The following is a 24,486-nucleotide window of genomic DNA, read 5'->3' as shown; positions in this document are numbered from 1 at the left end:
GTTATACCAGGTTGATGCCTACAGCTGCAGGCATCATCCTGGTATTGTTTTTTTAAGCTGGCAATCAGCTTCCATGTAAAAGCAATCCTAGTGGCTAATTAGCTGCAGGATTGCTTTTACAAGCAGCGGGAGACAATGCCCCCCCCTCCCCTACTGCCTTCCATGGCCTTCTCGGGCAGTCCCGTGTCATCAGGGGAACCTGAGAATGCAGCTGGTGTTTCTGCCAGCTGACCATAGAGCTGATTGAAGACCGGAATGGTGCCAATCATCTTTATAGTCTAAGAAATCGGAAGCTACGATCATTTTGTCATTTCAGTTTTGCTAGCTATAAACAGCGCCATTTGTAAATTGGGAAAGCATCTGATCACACTGATCTTGGTGAGATTAGATAATGTAGGGCAGAAGAGATATCTAGAGCCTGATAGACCCCATATTTCTCAAAAAAGAATATATGACAATGCCCATTTATAGGGGATATTTGAATTCCCTTTTATAGCATTAAAAGTGATTAAAAAATAAATAAAAATGAAAGGGACAGTGTAAAAATAATTAAAGAAATCGAAATAACTTAAATTTAAAAAAAAAGCTCCCTAGCCCCCCGTTGACCCTGTGGTGGTATGTAAACAGCGGTTGCACCTTGCATGTGAGATATTGCCATGAACGTCAGATCAAGGGTGGTAATTCTAGCACTAGACCTCCTCTGTAAATCTAAAATGGTAGCTTGTAAAGGTTTTTAAAGCGTTGCCTATGGATTTTAAAAATGTATGTAGTTTGTCGCCATTGCACAGGGCATGCACAGTTTTAAACCTTGTCATGTTTGGTATTTATTTACTTGGCATACCATCTTTTCTATTTTACCAAATGATTGGCCAGTATATTGTGTTTTTATGCATTAAAAGTAAAAAAAGTGTTTTTAAAAAAAAAAAAAAAAAAGCGTTTGAAAAATCACTGCGCTAGTACTATGTGACATAAAACATTGCAGCACCCACCATTTTATTCACTAGGGTGTCTGTATTAAAAAAATATATAATGTTTGGGAGTTCAAAGTGATTTCCTAGCAAAAAATACTGATTTTTTTTTTTTTTTTTCTTTCAAGTGAATGATGTGTGGCATAAACTTCTAATGCTGGGCATTAAATGCCCCCACCTCCGAAAACTATCCCTTTTTGGAAAGTAGACACCCCAAACTATTTGCAGAGAGGCATGTTGAGTCAACAATTTGAGTCAAGTATTCATTTTTTTTACTATATTTTTGGAAAATGACAAAACATTTTTTTTTCTTACACAAAATTGTAGCTTAAATGAAGATGTTCTCACATGCCATGGGTATATGTGGAATTACTCCCCAAAATACATTCTGCTGCTTCTCCCAAGTATGGGGGTACCACATGTGAGAGACTTTTTGGCAGTCTAGCCAAGTACAGGACCCCAAAATCCAATAAGCACCTTCAGGCTTTTAAAGGGTTTTATTTCCTCATGACACTTCCTGACTACCTATCACAGTTCTGGAAGCCCTGAAATGCCAGGATAGCACAACCCCCCCCCCCCCCCCCTCAAATGGCCCCTTTTTGGAGTATTTTGCAGATTTTGTTTGTTGCCAGACGTTTTTGGAAAATGAGGAAAGAAAACAAGAACATGTTTTTTCTTTTCTTTTTTATATTTCAAAACCTTGTGAGAAAAAATTAGAACTGCAAAATACTCACAATGCCTCTTTTTAAATTCCTTGGGGTGTCTACTTTCCAAAAAAGGGTCATTTAGGGGGATTTGGTGCTATCCTGGCATTTCAGAGCCTCCAAAACTGTGATGGGTAATGAGGATGTTACCTTCAGGCTTTCAAAGTGGTCATTGGATTTCAGGCTCCTGTATGTGGCTAGGCTCCCAAAAAGTCTCACACATGTGGTATCCCCATACTAGGTACGTAGCAGAATGTATTTTGGGGTGTAATTCCACATATACCTATGGCTTGTGTGAGAAATATTCAATTTACATGACAACTTTGTGGGTAAAAAAAAAAAAAAAAAGTTTTAGTCATTTTCTAAAATATGGAAAAAAATTAAAATTCCATGGACTCAATATGCCTCTCAGCAGATATCTTAGGGTGTCTACTTTCCAAAAAGGGGTCATTTGGGGGTGTTTGTACTATCCTGGTATTTTAGCACCTCAAGAAATGTGATGGGCAGTTACAAAGTAAAAGTAAATACCATTATCTATACCATAGTTTGTAGACGCTATAACTTTCACACAAAGCAATCAATATATACTTATTGGGATTTTGTTTACCAAAAACATGTAGCAGAATACATTTTGGCCTAAATTTATGACTAACTTTGTGTTTACTATATATTTTTTATAGTTGAAAATAAAAAATATTGTTTTTCTTCAAAGTTTTCGGTCTTTTTTTTGTGTTTATCGCGAAAAATAAAAAGTGCACAGGTGATCAAATACCACTGAAAGAAAAGAAAGCTCTATTTGTGTGGGAAAAAAAAGACATAAATTTTGTTTGTGTACAGCATTGCGTGACCGCACAATTATCAGTTGAAATAGTGCAGCGCTCTGTAGCAAAAAGAGGCCTGGTCATTCAGGGGGGTAAATCCTCAGGATGGCAAGTGGTTATGGTAAAAATCCTGTTTGAGATCCACACCAAGCCCCCCTCCCTCCATACTTACCTAAGTCCCATCGTGATCCAGCGATTGTGGAGGAGAGCAGCTGCTCTGCCCCTCCTCACATGGCAGATTGTTAGCAACGGGATCCACTGGCTCTTGCTGCTGTCAATCAAACTCTGTAATGAGGGAATGCAGACTGGATGCCCTCTGTCAATGGATGCAGGCAGCTAGGCTCAGGAGTGAGCCTGCATGAGTGCCCCCATAGTTATCAGCTACCTGTGGCGGCACTGGATAAAAAGGAGCCAGCAGCTCTGGAGTGTGACCCGAGAAAAGGATGATTAGAGCTGCTCTGTGCAAAACCATTGCACAGAGCGGATAAGTATACAATGTTTTTTTTAATAAAAAAATGAAGCTTTAGTATCACATTAAATACAAGCTTTAAGTAAGAAAATGAATTAAGTGGATCAACGTATTTGACTCTCAACACCAACTGGAACACAAACTGAGGTTTTTTAGAACTCTTCAAAATGTGGCCAAAATGGAAACGACAAATACAGAGTCTAAAGACAAAGATCACAGACCTGCCAAAAGGCTTTGGAATTTTATGGCTACTCAGACTGTTCTTTCTTTAAAACATCCACCAAAGTCAAGCAAAAACCTGGAACCATCATCCAGAGGGGAGAGTTAGGACACACAGAGTAATAAAATCATCCTGTATGTGGCTATAATGTCCAGAAAGCTCAGATGGATTTTTACTATCCATCATATATGAGACAGTGTATGTAGGGAGGTTAGGGGAGGGGCAGATGAACTGGGCCAGCACAGAGAGTAATTATATTCTCCCAGAAGAGGACAGGGCTGTGATGAGGGAAGGGAATTCTACTTTTCTAAAAAGAGTTAATTCCCTAGTATAATAGTAAAATTTATAGCAAATTCAGTGGCACATAGCAAGTAAAAAAAAAAAAACACATATGGAAATGAAATCACTTTGAGTACGGATTTAAAATACTTAATTTTTCTGTGCTTTTTTTTTTTAGCATTTTTTGTTGGTGACGGGAGTTAATTTACTAAAACTGGAGAGTGCAAAATCTGGTGCAGCTGTGCATGGTAGCCAATCAACTTCTAACTTCAGCTTTTTTAAATAAGCTTTGACAAAAAAACCTGGAAGCTGATTTGTTTCTATGTTCAAAATGCAGCAAGGCAGACGCTTGGCATTAAATCTGAAGATTAATGGAGATGCTGGAGTAGCGGTGTCTACTACAGTGACTTCCAGATTCTAGAGGCATCCCACAGGTATGGCATATGCATAGTTACATTGGTCCAAGCTGGGTCAGTGTAACTATGTAAAAATAGTCATACCTTAAATTCTTCTTTAAGGTTTGTTGTACTTATTATTTTTTTTTTTTCAGCGTCTTTTCATTACATCCTTGGAGTGTTCGTATTATCTATTTCTTGACGCCCTTGGCATTGGGGGGAAAGGAGCATGCATAATTCCCTATACCAGTTTGTGGGGGTAGTGGTGGAGGGGATCAGTGAAAAAGTGTGGAAGCTTCCGATGCCACCTGATAATAGCAAGTCTTTGTTGAAATGACTCAAGTTAAATAGGCTTACTGTACAACCTTACAAAGGTGGTTTGCTTTAAAACACAAATTGGCTTTTTTGTGCTGGAACAATCCAGGAATCTGGTCGCTGTGAAGAAGTTACTTTCTTCAAGGCCATAATAAATAATCCTTAATACGTTGCAGAAAGAAGAGAGGCTCCAGTGATAAGCACAGAGTTGAATTTAAATCAGAGATGTTTTTCACTTTGTAAAAGGAGGCTTATTTTACACCAAACAGCTTTATTCTTCCAGTGATGTGAGACGTGTTGGTTGTGATGGAAATGTGTGTAAAAAATAAAAAGAAAGCAACCAAAAGTTTACAATAATCTCTGATTAAAACAATATGCTTGGTCTGCTGTCCTGCGTTGTGCTATCCAGAATCTCAACACTTGTCCAGCTTCCGTTTTTCTTCGGGGGATAATGAAAGACCCATGAAGAGGTGTGAATGCAGAAGGCCTGAGTAGCCAATGAGATTTTTTTTTCATCATTTTAAGATCAGTGGATGACTGATTAGGCTTGTATGCTGTAGCTTATTGCACTTTCTGTAATACTCTTTGCTTCACTGAAGAACAAATCTAGGCAACAAGAAATGTCTGTCAGTGAAATGCTAATTTTATGCAAAAAACATTTTAATACTGCCAAAGTTAAATATTCTACCCTGTCTAATTTAAATTGGAATTCCAGTCAAAAAATGACTATATAAAAAAGAATTAAGAAAATTTAACCATGTCTGCTTATGCAACACTGTTCATCTTCAGCCCAGAGATTTCCACTGTAGTGCCACTGCATGTCCTCAGTCTAGCAGCCAGCATCATTCACCTCACTTCTCCTGAGCCCACGTTGGCCTAAACCCACTCCAACCTGTGACTGGACAGTGAAAGAAGAAGCAGCTCAGTGATGAGCTCATCTCTCTGTCATCCTGCTCTCTTTTCCTATCAGCATGCTTCTTGTCAGCGCATGAACTGATTAGCTCCGTGTGCTGCTTTTTTCTTTTACACTCCAGCTCTGTTGTACAGGGATTTCAAGAGTCTGATGCCAGGTTGAACTTCACCCATTTGTTCACTTGTTCAGTTCTTGGTCTTAGAAGTGGCGGAGAATAGATGCAGTAGAAGACCGATGCTACATCCACCCAGGTGAGTATGACTGTCCCCCCCTCCAAACATCTCTTTAAAAAAAATAAATTCAATGATTTATATTAACAGATCTATTTTTATTTCTTTTTTTGTATCTGCTTACAGTTCAACTTTAATCTTTTCCAGTATTATATGTTAAGTTAAATCTTTTGGCAGTGTATGAGAAGAATGGATTCAGACATAATAAAGTCATAGGATTTACATTTCATATGAAAAGAAAAGCCTTAAAGTGGAACTGCACTGCATCTGAGCACCACAAACCAAAAGTGCTATTTAAATCATTGTTAATATTTGAAGCAAACACGCCCATCCATCCATGTCTCCAAGCTTTATTTTGCTGAGAATTAACTTTGAAAAACATCCCCTGGATGGCAGTGGCCATCTTGAGTAAGGCCAGATGATTCATGTAGCATTTACTTCCTGGAACGTATCTGCCCTTAGCTCAGGCATTGGCTGAGCTGAGAACCCTCCCTTCCCTCCTGATGGCTCCTGGGATGTATGATTGAAGACTAATTGGTGCTGCGCTATCTCTAGGTGATAAATAAACTTCTTTGATGTAAATACCCCAGACAGTGTACAAACTTGTAAATAAATATATATAAACCAAAAATTGTTGAATAGAATGCACATGAAAACCTCTAAATTGTGGATAGTAGTGAATACCACCCAAACGTAAAAAGGTATAACCTAGGTACCCCACTAGAAATAAAATAGGTGACTATGGGTGAACAAAACACATAATTACAAAGTATATATATATATATATATATATATATATATATATATATAAAATCTTTTTGAATTGTGCCCCAAAAAATGTGGTAGGATCTTATTGAGGATCCTATAACTCAGTGATACAAATACAACACAAATAATATCCTGCAACTGATTAGTTGCTATAGGAAATGCTTCCAAAATGTAAGTGTTCACAGTGAACATAATAAAGGATAGGTGGAAGTGAAAAAATGAAATCTAAATAAATGAATAAACAGTAGAAACTGGTGTGGAAAAATAAAATAAACTGCAAAGTAATTTCTACAACACACATCTATTACTGAAATCCGCTGAAACTTACGGATTCAAGTGAGAATTGTGAAAAAAATGAATGTGAAATCCCAAAACAGTGACCCCTAAATCAGGGGTATGTGAAATAGGTGGTGTATAAATGACATAATAATATGAACACAATGGGTCATGAATATCATACAAAAGACCTGATGGCGACAAGTCCCATGAACTACATATACTCCAGCCAAAAACGTGAAGTCTAATACACCTAAAGACGGTGAAGGTGTCTGGTACTTCTTAAATAGTGGTGGTATTGTGAAGGTGAATACCCAATGTAATAAGATCCAACACTAGGCAAATTGCCCCCTCACCTCCATGAAGTGACCCTGCAGGACCAAAAAGCCTTTCTCATATATTATCGCATCAACCAGGAACCAGGATCCACTTCCACAGATATCAGGTCAGCAGATGGGTCAATCCCCCTCACTGGTGGATATCAGCACAGTAGGAACCCTCTCCAGAGTAGTAAGTATAGGAACAGCCAAAACTCATACAGTCGGAAGGAATGCAAAAGAAAATGCTCCCATAGTGTAATAATGTTATGAATTTAATAAAAGAAACAATCAAATGCCCACTCACATGTAATGAACATCATATAAGCTTAAACCACATGCTGTGGGTGTACTTGCATGGGTTTGTATTGGAGTCCCAAGATGGCGTCCACACAGGAAATTACGTCACCACGTCCTACGTGTTACATCACGCTAACACGTGACTTCCTCAGGGTCCTGAAGGCTCCTGGGATATGACATCATTTGCCTAGGCAAAGTAAATATGATGTACTTTTCTATTTACTAATGCTAGCAGCATAAGGAATACAAATTGTCAATGTTGATTGAGAGAGTGAAGTTCCACTTTAACTGCAGGTGAGTCTAATAGCTGAAAAGCCCCATCGCCTATTTCTGCACTCGGCATTGTACATTCTACATTTCGGCATTGTTGACCTCAAGCACCCCTGCATGATTGGGCTGCCATTCCTATCATGCAGAAATCAAGTACTATCTTTTTTGTAACCAAACACAATTAATAATGAGATTCTAAGCCAATCATAACTGATAATGAAGCATGGCTTTATGACATATACTGCATGATAAGATAATTACTACAAGTGTGTTCTTAACTTAAAGTGGTTGTAAAGCTCATACATGCAATATGAACAAAGCATATCCCTCCATAGCAGGGGTAGGCAACCTTTTAGAGATTGAGATCTACCTGGACAACACAGAGGAAATCAAAGGTCCCTGGCAAAGCGGGAAGGCGGGAAGCCCTTTTTAAAAAAAAAACAAAAAACTGTCAAGCCCCAATAAAAACACAGCATAGTATCCTGTTCTGACCCCCCCCCCCCCCCCAAAGTAGTGTCCTCCGCTTACCTGCTCACATTCACATCACCCCCCCCTATACAGTAGTGACTTCTTCCTCTGCATACCAGTGAACTGCCCCTTCATATAATAACCCCCCCCCCACTGTAGTGTCCTCTACCCCCCTCAATAGCATTGTCTTCTGCCCCCTTCACATCACTCCCCCACTTTAGTGTCCTGTGGCCCCCATAGCACTGTCCTCTACCACCTCTCCCCCCCCGTAGTGTCCTCTTTTGCCCTTTACAACCCCCCATGTAGTGCCCCCCCGTAGCAGTGTCCTGTGCACCCCTTCACATTACCCCATCACCCCCCCCCCCCAATTGCATTGTCTTCTTCCTTCTGTCCCCTTCACATCACATTCACCCCCACTGTAGTGTCCTGTGCCCCCCAAGCAGTGTCCTGTGCCCTCTGCCCCCCTTCACATCACCCCTTTCTGTAGTGGACCACCGCAGCGTGAGGAGGGCAGCAAGGCGTAGTGAACACTGAAGAGTGGAAGTGGATCTGGAAAAGTGAAAATGCATCCTAAAATTGCACCAGACCTGAGCGCAGAAGGTTGATTTCTGCTGTATGTCTTTGTATTCTGCGTGTTCAAGTAAGGCTCCAGTTCAGTCATGGTGCTGGAATCAAGGAACACACAGACCCATATGTTCTTGTCTCAAATTTAGGATAATTTTGAACACTGACATCTACAGGGATTTAGCTTTTAGGGTGAATAGCTACTCAGAATGAACCTAACACTGATGTTGTTTCATTCTAAGCCTTAATTAAAATGAACTAAAATAAATCTTAAATAACAATGCCCAAAAATAATTTTTTGCTAGTGAAATCCATGTCATACATGGGCAGAACACATTAGTTGAACAAGTAAGTGGTGAAATGTTTTCAAAAATTGGCCAATTGTGTTTAAATTACTGATTTTAGATATTTTTATTTTAGACACACTCAAGAGTGGTGTTAAATTGCAGTAATTTTGAATCTATGTGGCCAGCTACGCAAAATATGCTTTTAGAAGTCCACACAGTGACAAGGAACCAGTGTGGTCACATTTTTATATTTTCTTTTTTCATCAAAAGATAATTTTTTTGTTCTTTCAGCAGATTAGTTTCTTTGCTGCCCTCCACTGGAAAGCCTCAAGACTGCAGCTGTTGTACAGTATTTACTACTGTTATAAGCATTGTAATATTTTATTATGAGTTTTATCATTGCAGTATATTATTGCAGTTTTATTACTATAATCTATTGTGTTTTTATTTTCCTTTTTACGCTGTAGTAGTACATCTATAATCTCAATGTTCCCTTATTTAAAGACTGATGGATCAATCAAATCCTGTGTGTCATCTCAAATATATAAAAGAATATTAGACAACCATCTTTATTAAGTGATTCCCATACACCTTTTGTAACCAATTAAAGCTTCACATGTATTTTTTATTACTAACGCTGCTAATCGGCATAAGTATGAAAGCTATTGATGACTTGTAGTTGGTTCACATCAGATGCTTCCCAGTGAGTTAATTGCATCCAGAACACATGCAAAGTAAATTTAAATGTTTTGACTAACCCTAGTTTACACCAGTGCGTTCAGTCTAAGTGTTTAAAAACAAAATACAGCAGCATGTGTTTTTTTTCCCCACAGAACGTATCTAAATGCATGGAAACACATTAGAATGCACAAACACGCAAGTGTGTGGGAGATGATCTTTTAGATGTAGGAAAAAGAGAGAATTAACACACTGGAATGTATTGCAACTGCATTGTAAACATGTTAAAATGTGGGAAATGCACCTAGACTGCTGCAATTGTGGTGTCAACAAGCCTTTAAAGAGAGTGAACTCTGGATGCTGTGCCCAGATAATGCAGGAAGAGGACAAATAATTAGTCCCCAATATTGCCTGTGTTCTCCCTGCAGCTGATTCTTCCTAATTACTGGTCTAGCAGTCTTGTTCCTCGCATGGCATTGCTTCTTCATGTTAGAGGATCCAGTAACCGTAAGCATATCTGGTCTGACATTACCAAACTTTTTTGATGACATCTCAAAATTTGTTTTTCTTCACGTTTAAACCCAGTGACAATGATCACAATGACAAATATAGTAAAATTTCCCAGTGGGGACACAGACAACAGTAAAACCCGGACAGAGGTTCTAACCCTGCCACATTTTATTCATAAAGAAAATAATGGCTTTGGATGCACTTTAAATCTCATTTCCATGAATCAGCTTCTGAACATTGTGTACTTTACAGCTCTTTGTCACGCCATGATATTTTATGATGCTATAGAATTAAATAAGCATTAGTGTGAACATACCTTTTTTTTGCTTCTGAATCAATCTAATCTTCATGCACATTGTTCATTATTGCTATATATTGATTTACATAATGTGTTTTCTTTGTATTTTCTTACAGAAAAATGAAAAAGGTGGGCTGCATACTCAAACTCCATTAGGTAAGATATTCAGCATCTTAATCATTATTTTTGACACATGATGGGAAATGTAGAAATATTGCTTGTCTTCTGGTAATCATCTTCTGATTGGAGTGATATATGAAAAGTATACTGTAGGAATAATCTATCGGCTATACTGTGATAAAGATCTAAAATGTAAAACTTGTCTGATTTTTGTTATCTGTATAAACTGCTGCCAGTCGATGGGCATCAGTTCCCAAAACATTGAGTTTGTGTCACTTACCTGCCCTCTATTTGGAACAAATAGATGATTGCCTCATCTATGGTGGACTAGTTTAAAATACCACAGGCAATCTAAGACTGGCTGACTGTTGGTATTCCCCTCACCATGCGAGTGGTTGAGTAATGGGGTTCAGTAGAACCCCCCTTCTCTCAGTTCTAATCTCAGTGCTGGAGTAATGTTAGCAACATTAAAAATACTATGAAACAGTATAGGTTGGAAACACATTAGTTCTCCCTCGTGCTGGGTACCATCAGCATCAGGCACTGGTACTTTGGGAAGGGTTTCAAAATGGCAGGGGGCAAACACGCTCACAGTCTTCTTGACATGGTGACTCTAGTATGACTGGTTGCTGGGCTGGTTATATCCAGAGGGGGATGGGATATACTGTGTTTTTTTTATATAAATAACTTAAAATAAATCACACTCAAGCACTGAAATTTTGTAAAACAGTTTCAGCACCGGGGAGAGCTCCAGCTATTAAATGGGTTAAAAACTGTAGTGACCGCTTACCTTAAAAAGAGACATTAACCCTATTATGATACGAATGCGGGAATGATATAGTAGAAAAATGTCTTTGAATGTCATAACAGTGCTGCTTATTACATAGTTTAACATATTATGGCTGATGCCTTCTTGACAACATGGTCAGTTGGCACCAAAACAATGCCTAAGGCTACTTTCACACTGATCTGCCTCAAAAACACATGAGCGTTTTTACTGCGTTTATTTTTAAGGACACGTAACTTAAAACTGCACCAAAAACGCTTCTCAGAGGCGTTTTTCAGGTGTTTTCCATTGATTTCTTTTTTAATTTAGTTATTTTTATTCAGATTTTCATTTTTTTCTTTTCACAAGATAACAAAAGGAACACAGTATACAGGGTCCAGATACATAGGAACCAGGCAGACAAAAACAACAAATGAATGGCAGATCAACCGAATATCTAAATGGCATATTCTCTGCAAGACAAATATGCAGAGAAGAGCTTGTCATTCACAAGTGAGACTATAATATATATATATAATATATATATATATATATATATATATATGAGAGAGAGTTGTCAAGCCCAAAATTGGAGAGCTTGACTCCGTCCTGAAGTGACACATTTCGGTTCATATTCGCAGAAAGGAGACTACACATGGGTAGGGGTACATTTACAGAGAACAGATTCCCAAGGGTGAGAACAAAAATTCTGGATAATATTCCCTGAGGGATAGGGTCATGGGCCAACAACTCCTACTTCATTTGCCCTATAGGTGTAAGAGAAAGTCCCCCAGGGTGAGGGGGGTAATTTCCCACAGTGTTAGATGTAGGGTCTGAGACCTTCAAGCGGCCTAAGGTATTGGCCAGGTTGGATTTAGCATATCAGGTGGTGTAGCCATAAGTTGATTTATTTCCCCGTTGAGAGAACGTATGTTTGATAAAGGCCCTCCAACGTGTGAAAAACCGCTTGGTGGGCCCAAAATTTTGGACCAGGGTATCCAATTTTTCCAGGTATAAAAGTGATTTCAGATCTTTCTTGACAGAGGACAGGGTGGGGGTGTGAGGAGATATCCAGGCCCTTAGTAACACTGTTCGAGCAGATAGAAGACATAGATGGACCTAGGGGGGTAAGGTTTTGGGCTGATCTGTGCTATGTGGGGAGGTAGGCATGAGTGTCGGGGAACTAAAGAGACATAGCGGGTCATGCGGGATATGTATGCAAAATGGCCATATCTTTATCGGAATGAAGTTTGGCTTGTTCCAGTGCCATAATGACTTTGCTGATATGTAGAACCGCTGATCTACCTTTTCACAAACCCTGCCTAAGCTGGGTGCAAGAGGCCAGGGAGTATATTTGCCAGACTGGATGTGACTATTTTGGACAAGATCTTAGCATCCACATTAATGAGCGAGATAGGGCGGTACAAGCCAGGGAGAGTGGGGTCTTTGCCCTTTTTGGCCAGTAACTTTATAAATGCTGTGGAGCCCATAGGAAGGTAAGGACCACCCTGCCATATATTTTGTATACTTGCAAGAGGGTATAGTAAATATATTCATGGGATAGTTTATAGAATTCGGATGAGTAACCATCTGGGCCAGGGGCTTTACCGTTAGACAGATTAGTAATGATCGCCACGAGCTCTTCTGAAGAGATGGGTGCGTTCAGCGCATCGAGTTACGATTGGGAAAGACATGGTAAATGAATAGATCGCAGAAGCGATTCCACTTTATCCATATCAACCTGTCCCTCAGAGTACAGTTGTTGGTAGAAATTTGTTAATAAAGAGGATATTCTGTGTGGTGAGGTTGTCAGATTTCCTTAAGGGTCCTTAGGGGCCATAATATCGGTAGGAGCATAGGGGCCTCGACAAATGTTGGCCAGAAGTTTTCTGGCCTTGTTGTCATATTTATGAAAGTGTAAGGAGTGACAGGATGTTTTGATGCGTTCCCTTTATTCGACCCATAACTCAAAATATTTCTTAGCTTCCTGCCATTTCTTTTTAGTCACCGGGGATCTATTTAGGCCAAGGTCTAATTGGGCGTTACGAAGGAATGAGCTAGCCGAGCAAAACTGTTCCAAGGAGTGCCGTTAGTATTGGGAAACATATGATTTTACCCCGCAGGACCGCCTTAGCCGTTTCCCAAAATAAAATGGGATCAGTAGCATGTGATGCATTGGTGAGAGCATAGTCATTCCAAGCATTGAGTAACATATGACGAAAGTCTTCGTTGTCCGCGAGGTAGGAGGGGAATCTCGAGGGGGGTGGATTACCACTAGGTTGGAGATTGTCAAGCGTAACCACAACAGGGTTGTGGTCCAAAATGGCTATTTCCAAGATATCTGAGTTTCTCACCGTAGGTAAAAGGGATGAGGAGCAGAATACATATACAATACGGGACGTGGTGTCGTGTGGGGGTGAATAGTAGATGAATTCCCTATCTGATGGGTGAGAAAGACGCCATACGTCCGCCATGTGCAGATGGGAGATAGTGTACGCGAAGTGCGAGGAGGTGTGGATGCAACTGGAAATTATTTTGGGTCCTGAGGATCGTGAATTTCTGTCCTCAATGGGATGTATTAGACTGTTAAAGTCTCCTCCCATGAAATGGAGGCGTTCAAGAGTGCGTAGGGCCCATAGAGTAAGATCCTGGAAAAATGGAATACCTGGGGAGTTTACAGCATAGATATTAGTAATTGCTATGTCTTTAGATGCTATAGAGAGATGCGCAGTAAGTTTACATCCGTCTTAGTTTCAATCTATCGAGCACACTGTGTAGGATAGATGTTTATGAAAGAGAGGATGGCCACTCCCGCCCTGCAACTCGTGGCTGTAGAGCCAATAATCTCCCTTACCCAGAGTTTCTTGAGACGATGAAGATCAGCTTCTAAAAGGTGGGTATCTTGTAGAAGGGCAATGTCTGCTTTCAAGCGTTTTAAGTGACGTAGGATTTTCATTTGTTTACCTGGAGAGCGTAGGCCCTTGATGTTACAGGAGATGACATGCATGACTCCGTAGGGATCATGTGCGTGATATATCAAAGCAGAACTCTCCGGTAAAAGGACAAAAGGCAAAAAGGGAATGTGCTCACCAGAGATGAGAGAAAAAAAAAAAAATGGGGGAAACCCTCCTGAAAGTTACAGGCCTGGTCCCTTCCTCTATGCAGATAACAGATATAGTATACTAACCGGCTGTTAATTAGAGGCAGTATCACAATAGGCGAATGTATATATGAGCAGAGGCAAAACAAATTGAAATGAAAAACAATAACCTAGGAAACCCAAAAGTGTCTAAGGACTTCACTTTTTTTTCTGTGTGAGGTACACTCCACAAACAAAATGTCCAGCTTCCAGACCCCTGCGTGATAAAGGACTCACATTAGTGAGCCATATAGAGCGCCAAAGGGGATGTCAAATGGGATGTGGAAGGAGCACTCCGCCTTAGGATAAAGAAGCTGGGAGTGTGGGCTCGGGGAGGACAGCAACTTAATTTAAAACCAATGCAACAGGATATGAGAACAGACCGAGCCGCATTGGGAACTGAATAGAGTGCTCAGGCCCAGAACATACCTGAAAACCACAGGGATATACCGTCCCTGAGAAATGCATACAACATGACATGTACAGTGGGGCAAAACAAGTATTTAGTCAGCCACCAATTGTGCAAGTTCTCCCATTTAAAAAGATGAGAGAGGCCTGTAATTGGCCTCATAGGTAGACCTCAACTATGAGAGACAAAATGAGAAAACAAATCCAGACAATCACATTGGCTGATTTGGAAAGAATTTATTTGCAGATTATGGTGGAAAATAATTATTTGGTCACCTACAAACAAGCAAGATTTCTGGCTCTCACAGACCTGTACCTTCTTCTTTAAGAGGCTCCTCTGTCCTGCACTCATTACCTGTATCAATGGCACCTGTTTGAACTTGTTATCAGTATAAAAGACACCTGTCCACAACCTCAAACAGTCACATTCCAAACTCCACTATGGTGAAGACGAAAGAGCTGTCAAAGGACACCAGAAACAAAATTGTAGACCTGCACCAGGCTGGGAAGACTGAATCTGCAATAGGCAAGTAGCTTGGTGTGAACAAATCAACTGTGGGTGCAATAATTAGAAAATGGAAGACATACAAGACCACTGATAATCTCCCTCGATCTGGGGCTCCGTGCAAGATCTCACCCCGTGGGGTCAAAATGATCACAAGAACGGTGAGCAAAAATCCCAGGACCAGACGGGGGGACCTAGGGAATGACCTGCAGAGAGCTGGGACCAACGTAACAAAGGCTACCATCAGTAACACACTACGCTGCCAGGGACTCAGATCCTGCAGTGCCAGACGTGTCCCCCTGCTTAAGCCAGTACATGTCCGGGCCCGTCCGAAGTTTGCTAGAGAGCATTTGGATGATCCAGAAGAGGATTGGGAGAATGTCATATGGTCAGATGAAACCAAAATAGAACTGTTTGGTAGAAACACAACTCGTCGTGTTTGGAGGAGAGAATGCTGAGTTGCATCCAAAGAACACCATACCTACTGTGAAGCATGGGGGTGGTGTGAAGAATGGGGGTGGCAACATCATGCTTTGGGGCTGTTTCTCCGCAAAGGGACCAGGGCGACTGATCCATGTACAGGACAGAATGAATGGGGCCATGTATCGTGAGATTTTGAGTGCAAACCTCCTTCCATCAGCAAGGGCATTGAAGATGAAACGTGGCTGGGTCTTCCAACATGACAATGATTCCAAACATACCGCCCGGGCAACGAAGGAGTGGCTTCGTAAGAAGCATATCAAGGTCCTGGAGTGGCCTAGCCAGTCTCCAGATCTCAACCCCATAGAAAACCTTTGGAGGGAGTTGAAAGTCTGTGTTGCCCAGCGACAGCCCCAAAACATCACTGCTCTAGAGGAGATCTGCATGGAGGCATGGGCCAACATACCAGCAACAGTGTGTGCCAACCTTGTGAAGACTTACAGGAAACGTTTGACCTCTGTCATTGCCAACAAAGGATATATAACAAAGTATTGAGCTGAACTTTTGATATTGACCAAATACTTATTTTCCACCATAATTTGCAAATTCTTTCCAAATCAGCCAATGTGATTGTCTGGATTTTTTTTCTCATTTTGTCTCTCATAGTTGAGGTCTACCTATGATGCCAATTACAGGCCTCTCTCATCTTTTTAAGTGGGAGAACTTGCACAATTGGTGGCTGACTAAATACTTTTTTGCCCCACTGTATATTAACAAAAAGGAAAGAGAACATCAACAGAATGCACTTTAGCCACAGTAGTAGCCGGAGGATAACAAACCCTCCAAAGGATAAGCCAAACCCGTCTTGGGCTCGTCGGGTAGTAACTCTGTGTTTGGAGCTGACAGCATAGCGTACTCGTTTAGATGGGTGCTTCGCTGGGCTGCATAGATGTTTGGCCGAGATGCTACCCACAGGTGGGACGTCAATGGGAGGCTCGTCCATTGCATGATTAGAAGACAGGTCACTGGCTAGTATAGATTCCACGTATTGTTTAGCCGTCTCAGGAGAAGTAAACGATAGCTGGTCACTGTCAGGGGAGTGTAGACGTAGCACCGCTGGGTAGGCCAATGAAAATCGTAGATCATGCTGGTAAAGTAGGGAGCAGATTGAGGCAAAAGATTTGCTCAATTTCGACACTTTCACAGAATAGTCATCAAAAAGCAGTAATTTGTGGTTGTCCATGGTAAATGTCCCACCTTTACAGTAGTATTGCAAGATAAGGTGTTTATCGGCATAAATGAGGTACTTGGCAATTATCTATCTGGGCTTCAGCTGGTGGTCTGGGTCAGGGTTTTGTGGTGGTCCCACCTGATGAACCCTTTCCACAACACAGGGATAGTGTAGGCCTAAGGCCTCAGGAATGCGATGGCTGCAGAGCTCCTTCAGGGAGGATGGTTTATAGTTTTCTGGTAGACCAATGATACGCAGGTTGTTCCTGTGGGATCTGTTCTCCAAATCCTCTAATTTGTCAAGGATGGGTTGTGGTGCAGTATGGCACCCGGTGTAGTAAGGGTACTATTTACCTGATGTAGTTGCTTTTCTACGGATAAAATGCACCGTTCTGCTTCCTCCAGCCAATGAAACTGTTTATGAAATTCCTGTCACAGCGGTTCCATACCTTGTTGCGCTGCCTTGACAACTGCTTCAGTGATCAAACGGGTGAGTATGCTGGCTACAGCCTGAGCAATCTTTGTGTGTGAGAAAGCGCGGTCTTCCGCGTGCTGCAGAGATGGTGGAATAGGGATGTCCACATGATGGGTTTGTTGTATGGCGGCGGCCATCTTGCGAGTTGCCTCCAGCTCAGAGTCAGGATTCCGCCGGGGTCCCTGGGACAGAAGCGGTGCGCTACAAAAAGTGGTCCAGCCGGTCCCCTAGGGTGGGGGGTATGAGAACTGCCCAGGTGACCGGTGATCTGGCGTGGTATCAAAGTGCAAAGGGCGGCGGGGCTGGGAGCAGCGACAGGTCACTCCATTCTCACACGGTGCCAGAACTGGAAGTTTGTACCTTTACATTGATTTCAATGGGAAGACTCGTTTTTGAGGTGTTTTTTTTTAACTTCCCAAAATGCCCCAAAGATGTTGCAAGCAGGAATTTTTACACCGCAGTGCAGCGCCTCAGTGTGAAAACATACATAGATATACATACAGTGAAGGAAATAAGTATTTGATCCCCTACTGATTTTGAATGTTTGCCTTCTTACAAAGAAATGATCAGTCTAAAAATCGAATGGTAGGTGTATTGTAACTCTGAGACAGAATAGCACCAAAAAATTCAAAAGAAATGAATGTCTAACAAAATTATGCACGGATTTGCATGTACACGAGGAAAATAAGTATTTGATCCCCTTCACAAAACATGACTTAGTACTTGGAGGCAAATCCCTTGCTGGCAATCAGAGGTCAGACGTTTCCTGTAGTTGGCCACCAGGTTTGCACACATCTCAGGAGGGATTTTGGCCCACTCCTCTTGGCAGATCCTCTCCAAGTCATTGTTTGGTGGCTGACGTTTGGCAACTGGAACTTTCAGCTCCCTCCACAGATTTTCAATCGGATTAAGGTCTGGAGACTGGCTAGGCCACTCCAGGACCTTAATGTGCTTCTTCTTGAGCCACTCCTTTGTTGCCTTGGCCGTGTGTTTTGGGTCATTGTCATGCTGGAACACCCATCCATGACCCATTTTCAATGCCCTGGCTGAGGGAAGAAGGTTCTCACCCAAGATTTGACGGTAGATTGCCCCATCCATCATCCCTTTGATGCGGTGCAGTTGTCCTGTCCCCTTAGCAGAAAAACATCCCCAAAGCTGTTTCCACCACCATGTTTGACTGTTGGGATGGTGGTCTTGTGGTCATAGGCAGCATTCCTCCTCCTCCTCCAAACATGGCGAGTTGAGTTGATGCCAAAGAGCTCGATTTTGGTCTCATCTGACCTAAACATTTTTAGCCAGTCGTCCTCTGCATCATTCAGATGTTCAGTGGAAAACTTCAGATGGGCCTGGACATGTGTTTTCTTGAGCAGAGGGACTTTGCGGGCACTGCAGGATTTCAATCCTTGTCTGCGTAGTGTGTTACCAATTGTTTTCTTGGTGACTGTGGTCCCAGCTGCCTGGAGGTCATTGACAAGATACTCATGTGTAGTTCTGGGATGATTCCTCACTGTTCTCATGATCATTGACACTCCACGAGGTGAGATCTTACATGGTGCACCAGACCTAGGGAGACTGACAGTTGTTTTGTGTTTCTTCCATTTGCGAATGATTGCACCAACTGTTGTCACCTTCTCACCAAGCTGCTTGGCGATGGTTTGGTAGTTTGGTACAATCTTGTCCCTGACATCCTTGTACAGCTCTTTGGTCTTTGCCATGGTGGAGAGTTTGGAATCTGATTGTTTGATTGCTCCTGTGGACAGGTCTCTTTTATACAGGTAACAAAATGAGATTAGCAGCACTCCCTTTAAGAGACTGCTTCTAATCTCAGCTTGTTACCTGTGTGAAAGACACCTGGTAGCCAGAAATCCTGCTAAATGATAGGGAACCAAATATTTATTTCCCTAATGAACATGCAAATCAGTGCATCATTTGTTAGACATGCACTTCTTTTGAATTTTTTGTTGCTATTCTGTCTCTCAGTGTTACAATACACCTACCATTTGATTTTTAGACTGATCATTTTTTTGTGAGTGGGCAAACATTCAAAATCACCAGGGGATCAAATACTTTTTTCCTTCACTGTAGGGAAGCAGTTTTCTTGAGCTTTTCAGGTGCTTTTTTTAATGCAAAAAATAGCCTAACTCTCTCTGGGTTTAGCTAAAATTCCTAAATTACTGATCTCGTCGTGTCAAACAGTTTTTTGCCTTGCTATCAAATAAAGCTTTTATTGTGCGAAAAGTAAAAAAAAAAATAAGATTTAAATATTTAAGAAGGAACTCCTTCACAGTTAACTTTTAACTTTCTATTGAGGAACTCGCCACCTACAACGTCTTGCGATTTTAGGATAGAAAAGTAGAACTGGGTGTATGGGCTGTAACAGCAGATTCCACTAGGACTCATCCCCATTGAGGCCTGGTTCACACCAATGCTTTTTCTATGGCTTTTTGTGGAAAAGCACTAAAGTCCATTTAACATGGTTTCCTATGGGACACGTTCACATCTATGCTTTTTGAGCTGCTGCGTTTTTGGAAAGGGTCACAGACTTTTTTAAATGCAAAAATTGCGTTTTAGGTTCAACAGACAGATGGAGACGCTGCAGAAAACGCATTTAGTGCATGTAGTTTTTCACGTATTTTTGATTTTTAATCTGCCCAGCAACAAAAAAACATTCAAACGACGCTTGTGCAAAAATGCAAAACACACTGCAAAATCGACAAACACAAATGCCCAGTAACAAGTCGTCAAAAAAAACCCCGCAATACGCATCAAAAAACTTGTCAGAACGCACTGCAAAACAACTGCATTGGTGTATAAAAGGTCTGAAATGCATTGAAAACACATCGAAACCGCACACTTGTTGCGTTTTTTATGTGTTTTGCATTTTTAAAACTGCCACAAGTTGGCCCCAGAAAAATACAAAGCAAAATGCATCAAAATGTCAAAAACGTGTGTGCAAAAATGCAAAAAAAGACAAAACACATACTGCATTGGTGTAAAACAGGCCTGAAATGCATTGAAAATGCAGAAAAAACACATTAAATACGTGTTGTGTTTTTGATGCGTTTTGCATTTTTAACCTGTCCAGCAACAAGTTGGCCAGAAATTTTTTTTTAAAAAAACGCATCAAAAATGTGCCAAAAACATGTATGCAAAAAGCACTGCATAACAGACAAACCGCAAATTGCATTTGTGTAAACCAGGCCTGAAATGCACTGCAAACCCATCAAAAACCCACACGTCTTGCGTTTTGATGTGTTTTTTTTGTCACATGACCTATGAAAAACGCACCCTGAACGTGATAGAATTGTGGTGAAAGCACAGGCAAAACCACTCCTTTTCGGTGGCCATTATCGGCACTTTTTTTCCTATCTGCAAAACGACAAGAACAATACTGTTGAGATTTTAATTAGATAATGAATTGCTTATTTGCAATCATTTGTACCTAAATCAATCACAAATTTCTATGTGTGTACGGCCATCTTTAGCCATTACCTTGTTTTGCGTCTCTTTGGCTGGGAACTCTGTTATCCCTCTCTGAACAGTGAGGGCGATTTTTGGTGACTACTTTTTCACTTCAGATCACTAAATACATTTCATTAAGAAAACTAACGAAGCCTATTAAGTTTTTCTACTGGTAAGCAGTAGTAATTTCCCTGTTATTCCTAAATGATCTGACCTTTTTTTATTACAGAAATAGGAGAAATTGTCATTGTGATACAGAGTCAGAGTAATTCTTTCCACAAGAAGAAAGCCCTGAACCTACGAGAAAACATTCTAAAACAGGCAGCTGCACTCAGCAAGGTAGGTCATATTTAAATCCAGCTTCTATGAACTATCATTCTTGCAGGTATTCAACACTTTGGGTGGGTTGATTACCTGCCCCCCTCTCAACACACGGTGTAGTTTCTTCTCGTGACTTCCTGTAGTTGCATACAAGCCCATGAGAGAAACCACAGTGGGTGGTGAGGGAACCGGTATTATTATTATACAGGATTTATTATTATAGCAAGTATTGTACACATGTGGAAGTGTGGAGTAGCAGTAGTGGCCGGGGAGAGGCAACACAGAAGCATTTCAGTACACATGCTGCTGGAAAGCTAAGCATACTGCTTCTTTTACAGGGTGGGCATTTTGTTGACAGGGTCACAGGGTCACTTTAAGAATGGTTTGAAGGATATGATGATCACCTATACAAATGTATATACTGTAATTGATTTCATAAACCCCTGCACTTAGGCTGGCCTTACATTATACAATTTTCTTGTATACTTTTCCTTTAGATTTACCAAAAACATAACCTAAACACTTTAGATTTGTATGCAATCAGGCAGGTCCTTGCACTACATAGTTGAATTTAAATCTAAAGGAAATTGAATAAGAAAATTGTATAATGTATGGCCAGCCTTAATGTTGATTTCCCCCTACCTAGGCTTGCCAGCAATTCAGTGTGTTGTACAAACTAAGTAAATTGTATAATGTAATTACAGTAAGTGCAGTGCTACCCATCTATAATTATATAAAATCACTGTGTGTTAAATTTAAGTACCCAAAATACCAAATGCATATAGTCTATATGTCAAAAGTATTGGGACACCCCTCCAAATGAATGGATTCAGGTATACCAATCACCTCTATGGCCAGTTGTATAAAATCAAACATCTAGGCATGCAGTCTGCTTCTACAAACATTTGTGAAAGAATGGGTCGCTCTCAGGAGCTCAGTGAATTCAAGCGTGGTTCAATGACAGGCTGCCACCTGTGCAATAAGTCCATCCGTGAAATTTCCTTGCTACTAAATATTCCACGGTTAACTGTTAGCGGTATTATAACAAAGTGGAAGCAACTAGGAACAACAGCAACATAGCCACGAAGTGGTAGGCCACGTAAAATGACAGAGTGGGGTCAGAACATGCTGAAGAGCACAGTGCGCAGAAGTCGATAACTGTCTGCAGAATCAATAGCTAAAGAACTCCAAACTTTGTGTGGCCTTCAGATCAGCACAACAGTTTGTAGAGAGCTTTATGGAATGGGTTTTCATGGCCGAGCAGCTGAATCCAAGCCTTACGTCACCAAGTGCAATGCAAAGCGTGGGATGCAGTGGTGTAAAGCACGCTGTCACTGGACTCTAGAACAGTGTAGACAAGTTCTCTGGAGTGATGAATCATGCCTCTCTGGCAGTCCAATGGACATGTGTGGGTTTGGCAGTTGCCAGGAGAACGATACTTGCCTGACTGCATTGTGCCCAGTGTAAAGTTTGGTGGAGGGGGGGATTATGGTGTGGGGTTGTCTTTCAGGGGTTGGGCTTGGCCCCTTCGTTCCAGGGAAGGAAACTCCTTAAGGCGTCAGCATACCAAGACATTTTGGCCAATTTCATGCTTCCAACATTGTGGGAACAGTTTGGGGAGGGCCAATACCTGTTCCAACATGACTTTGCACCAGTGCACAAAGCAAGGTCCATGAAGACATGGATGAGCGAGTTTGAGTTGGAGGAATTTGACTGGCCTGCACCTCAACCCGATTAGAACACCTTTGGGATGAAATAAAGCGCAGACTGTGAGCCAGGCCTTCTCGTCCGACATCAGTGCCTGACCTCACAAATGCGCTTCTGGAAGAATGGTCATACATTCCCATAGACACATACCTAGGGATGCACCAAAATTTTGGCGGCCGAAAATACCCCTCTTGGCCTTATGCCGATATGAAAATAGGCTCCGAAAATAGCCCTGCCACCACCCGGTGGTTCTCTGGTTTACTTGAGAACCCATTCCAGCGATCCTAGCAGCTGGACATAGAGATCAGTGAAGGAAAGAAGGCCTCCACTCTCTATGCCCTTGAAGGACCGAAGTGACGTCATTACATCACTTCTGGTTTAGGCGCCATGTAAACAAGGCCTTTTTCTTTTTTTTTCTTTTTTTTTCATCTAATGCATTACATTGTAGAGGAGGGATGTGGGGTCTTGTTGACCCTAGATCTTTCCGTAAAGAAGACCTGTCACTGCTTTTTTCTATCACAAGGGATGTTTGTATTCCTTGTTATAGGAATAAAAGTAATATTTTTTTTTTTTAAAGGGAAAGTGTGTAAAAAAAAAAAAAAAAAAAAAAAAAAAAGGTAATCTAAAAAGAAAAAAACCTACCCTCGGTCTCGCACACAGTTTTGAACGCCCACATGTAAACGGTGTTCAGACCACACGTTGGGTATCACTGCAAACATCAGAGCACGAGCAATAATGCTAGCACTTGACCCTCCTAGTGCTATTCCATGAGCGTACTTTAATTTTAAAGCATGACATGTTGGGTATCTACTTGGCGTAGCATCATCTTTCATATTTTACAGAAAAGTTGGGGTATATAATAAAATTGATTTTGAAAAATGTTTACATTTTTAAAAACTGTTCATTTTGGTTCGGGTTTCGGTTTTTGGCCAAGTGCATCCCCTTGGTTTCGGCACCAGAATTTTCATTTCGGTGCACCTTGTGGACAGCCTTCCCAGAGGAGTTGAAGCTGTTATAACTTCAAAGGGTGGGCCAACTGAATACTGAACCTTGTGGACTAAGACTGGGATGCCATTAAAGTTCATGTGCATGTAAAGGCAGGTGTCCCAATACTTTTGGCATTATAGTTTGTATACATTCATATAAATTCATATACAAAAAAAAAAGTGCCAATGCTCTATTTTAATGTGCTGAATACATTACTACTGCAATGAGGATATAAAGTGCTGTTCGTGTCTCCTTATTCTAACATGGCATTCCAGAGATCAACCTTCCATAATATCCATTCACAACAGCCTGTAACATTGTCCCCAACACGTTGGGCAAAACACGTAGCCAGGGGCAGACTGACAACTCATGGGGGCCCCCAGGCAATAGGGGATCATAGGGCCTCCTGTGTCCTTGCCCAAACTCAAAAAAGCCTATGAAAAAGGTACCAGGGGCATCTCATGGGGCCCCCTACTGACCCCGGGCCCTCGGGCAGTGCCCGAGTTTCCAAATGGTCAGTCCGCCATTGGTTCTAGCTGTGCAATCTCCTTCACAATGTGTGTATGTTTCTGCTTATATAAAAAAAAAAAGCCTTTTTTTTTTGTAAGTCAAAACTTACCACTCAGGAGGACAGATAACTCGCAATGCAATTGCATGCAAAGTGATGTGAACCTATCCTTTGTGCAAAAAAAAAAAAAAAAATTGCTGTGTATCTTGCCAGCTTATAACTTCCTGAGTCCTCTGCCTGGGCTGCATTCTTAGTTAAATGTATTCCTAGTTATCTCTGAAGTCTACAGAACTCTGTTCAGTTATGTTATGGAGAAAGGGAAAGGGAATCTGTATCTCTGTCCTGTTTCTGTTGTCCTGATACAGTAGGATGAGTGAACTTTATCATT

At 41.2% G+C, this 24,486-nt stretch overlaps 1 protein-coding gene across 3 annotated transcripts in view; it reads left to right on the top strand.

The window, feature by feature from the left end:
- B3GLCT (beta 3-glucosyltransferase) overlaps positions 1–24,486 on the top strand; it is a 523,490-nt gene that overhangs the window by 190,451 nt on the left and 308,553 nt on the right. For all 3 annotated transcript variants that reach the window (XM_089690888.1, XM_089690889.1, XM_089690890.1), the window contains 2 exons: positions 10,167–10,206; positions 20,805–20,914. In XM_089690888.1, coding sequence (XP_089547014.1) covers positions 10,167–10,206; positions 20,805–20,914 — 150 coding nt within the window. The remainder of the gene's footprint in view (positions 1–10,166; positions 10,207–20,804; positions 20,915–24,486) is intronic.

Source organism: Staurois parvus, unplaced genomic scaffold, assembly GCF_062004578.1.
Source record: "Staurois parvus isolate SC_StPar_1 unplaced genomic scaffold, SC_StPar_1.0 ptg000544l, whole genome shotgun sequence".
Taxonomy (NCBI): domain Eukaryota; kingdom Metazoa; phylum Chordata; class Amphibia; order Anura; family Ranidae; genus Staurois; species Staurois parvus.
The sequence above is the reverse complement of the archived record's forward strand: the minus strand, read 5'-3'. Positions and strand labels throughout refer to the sequence as shown.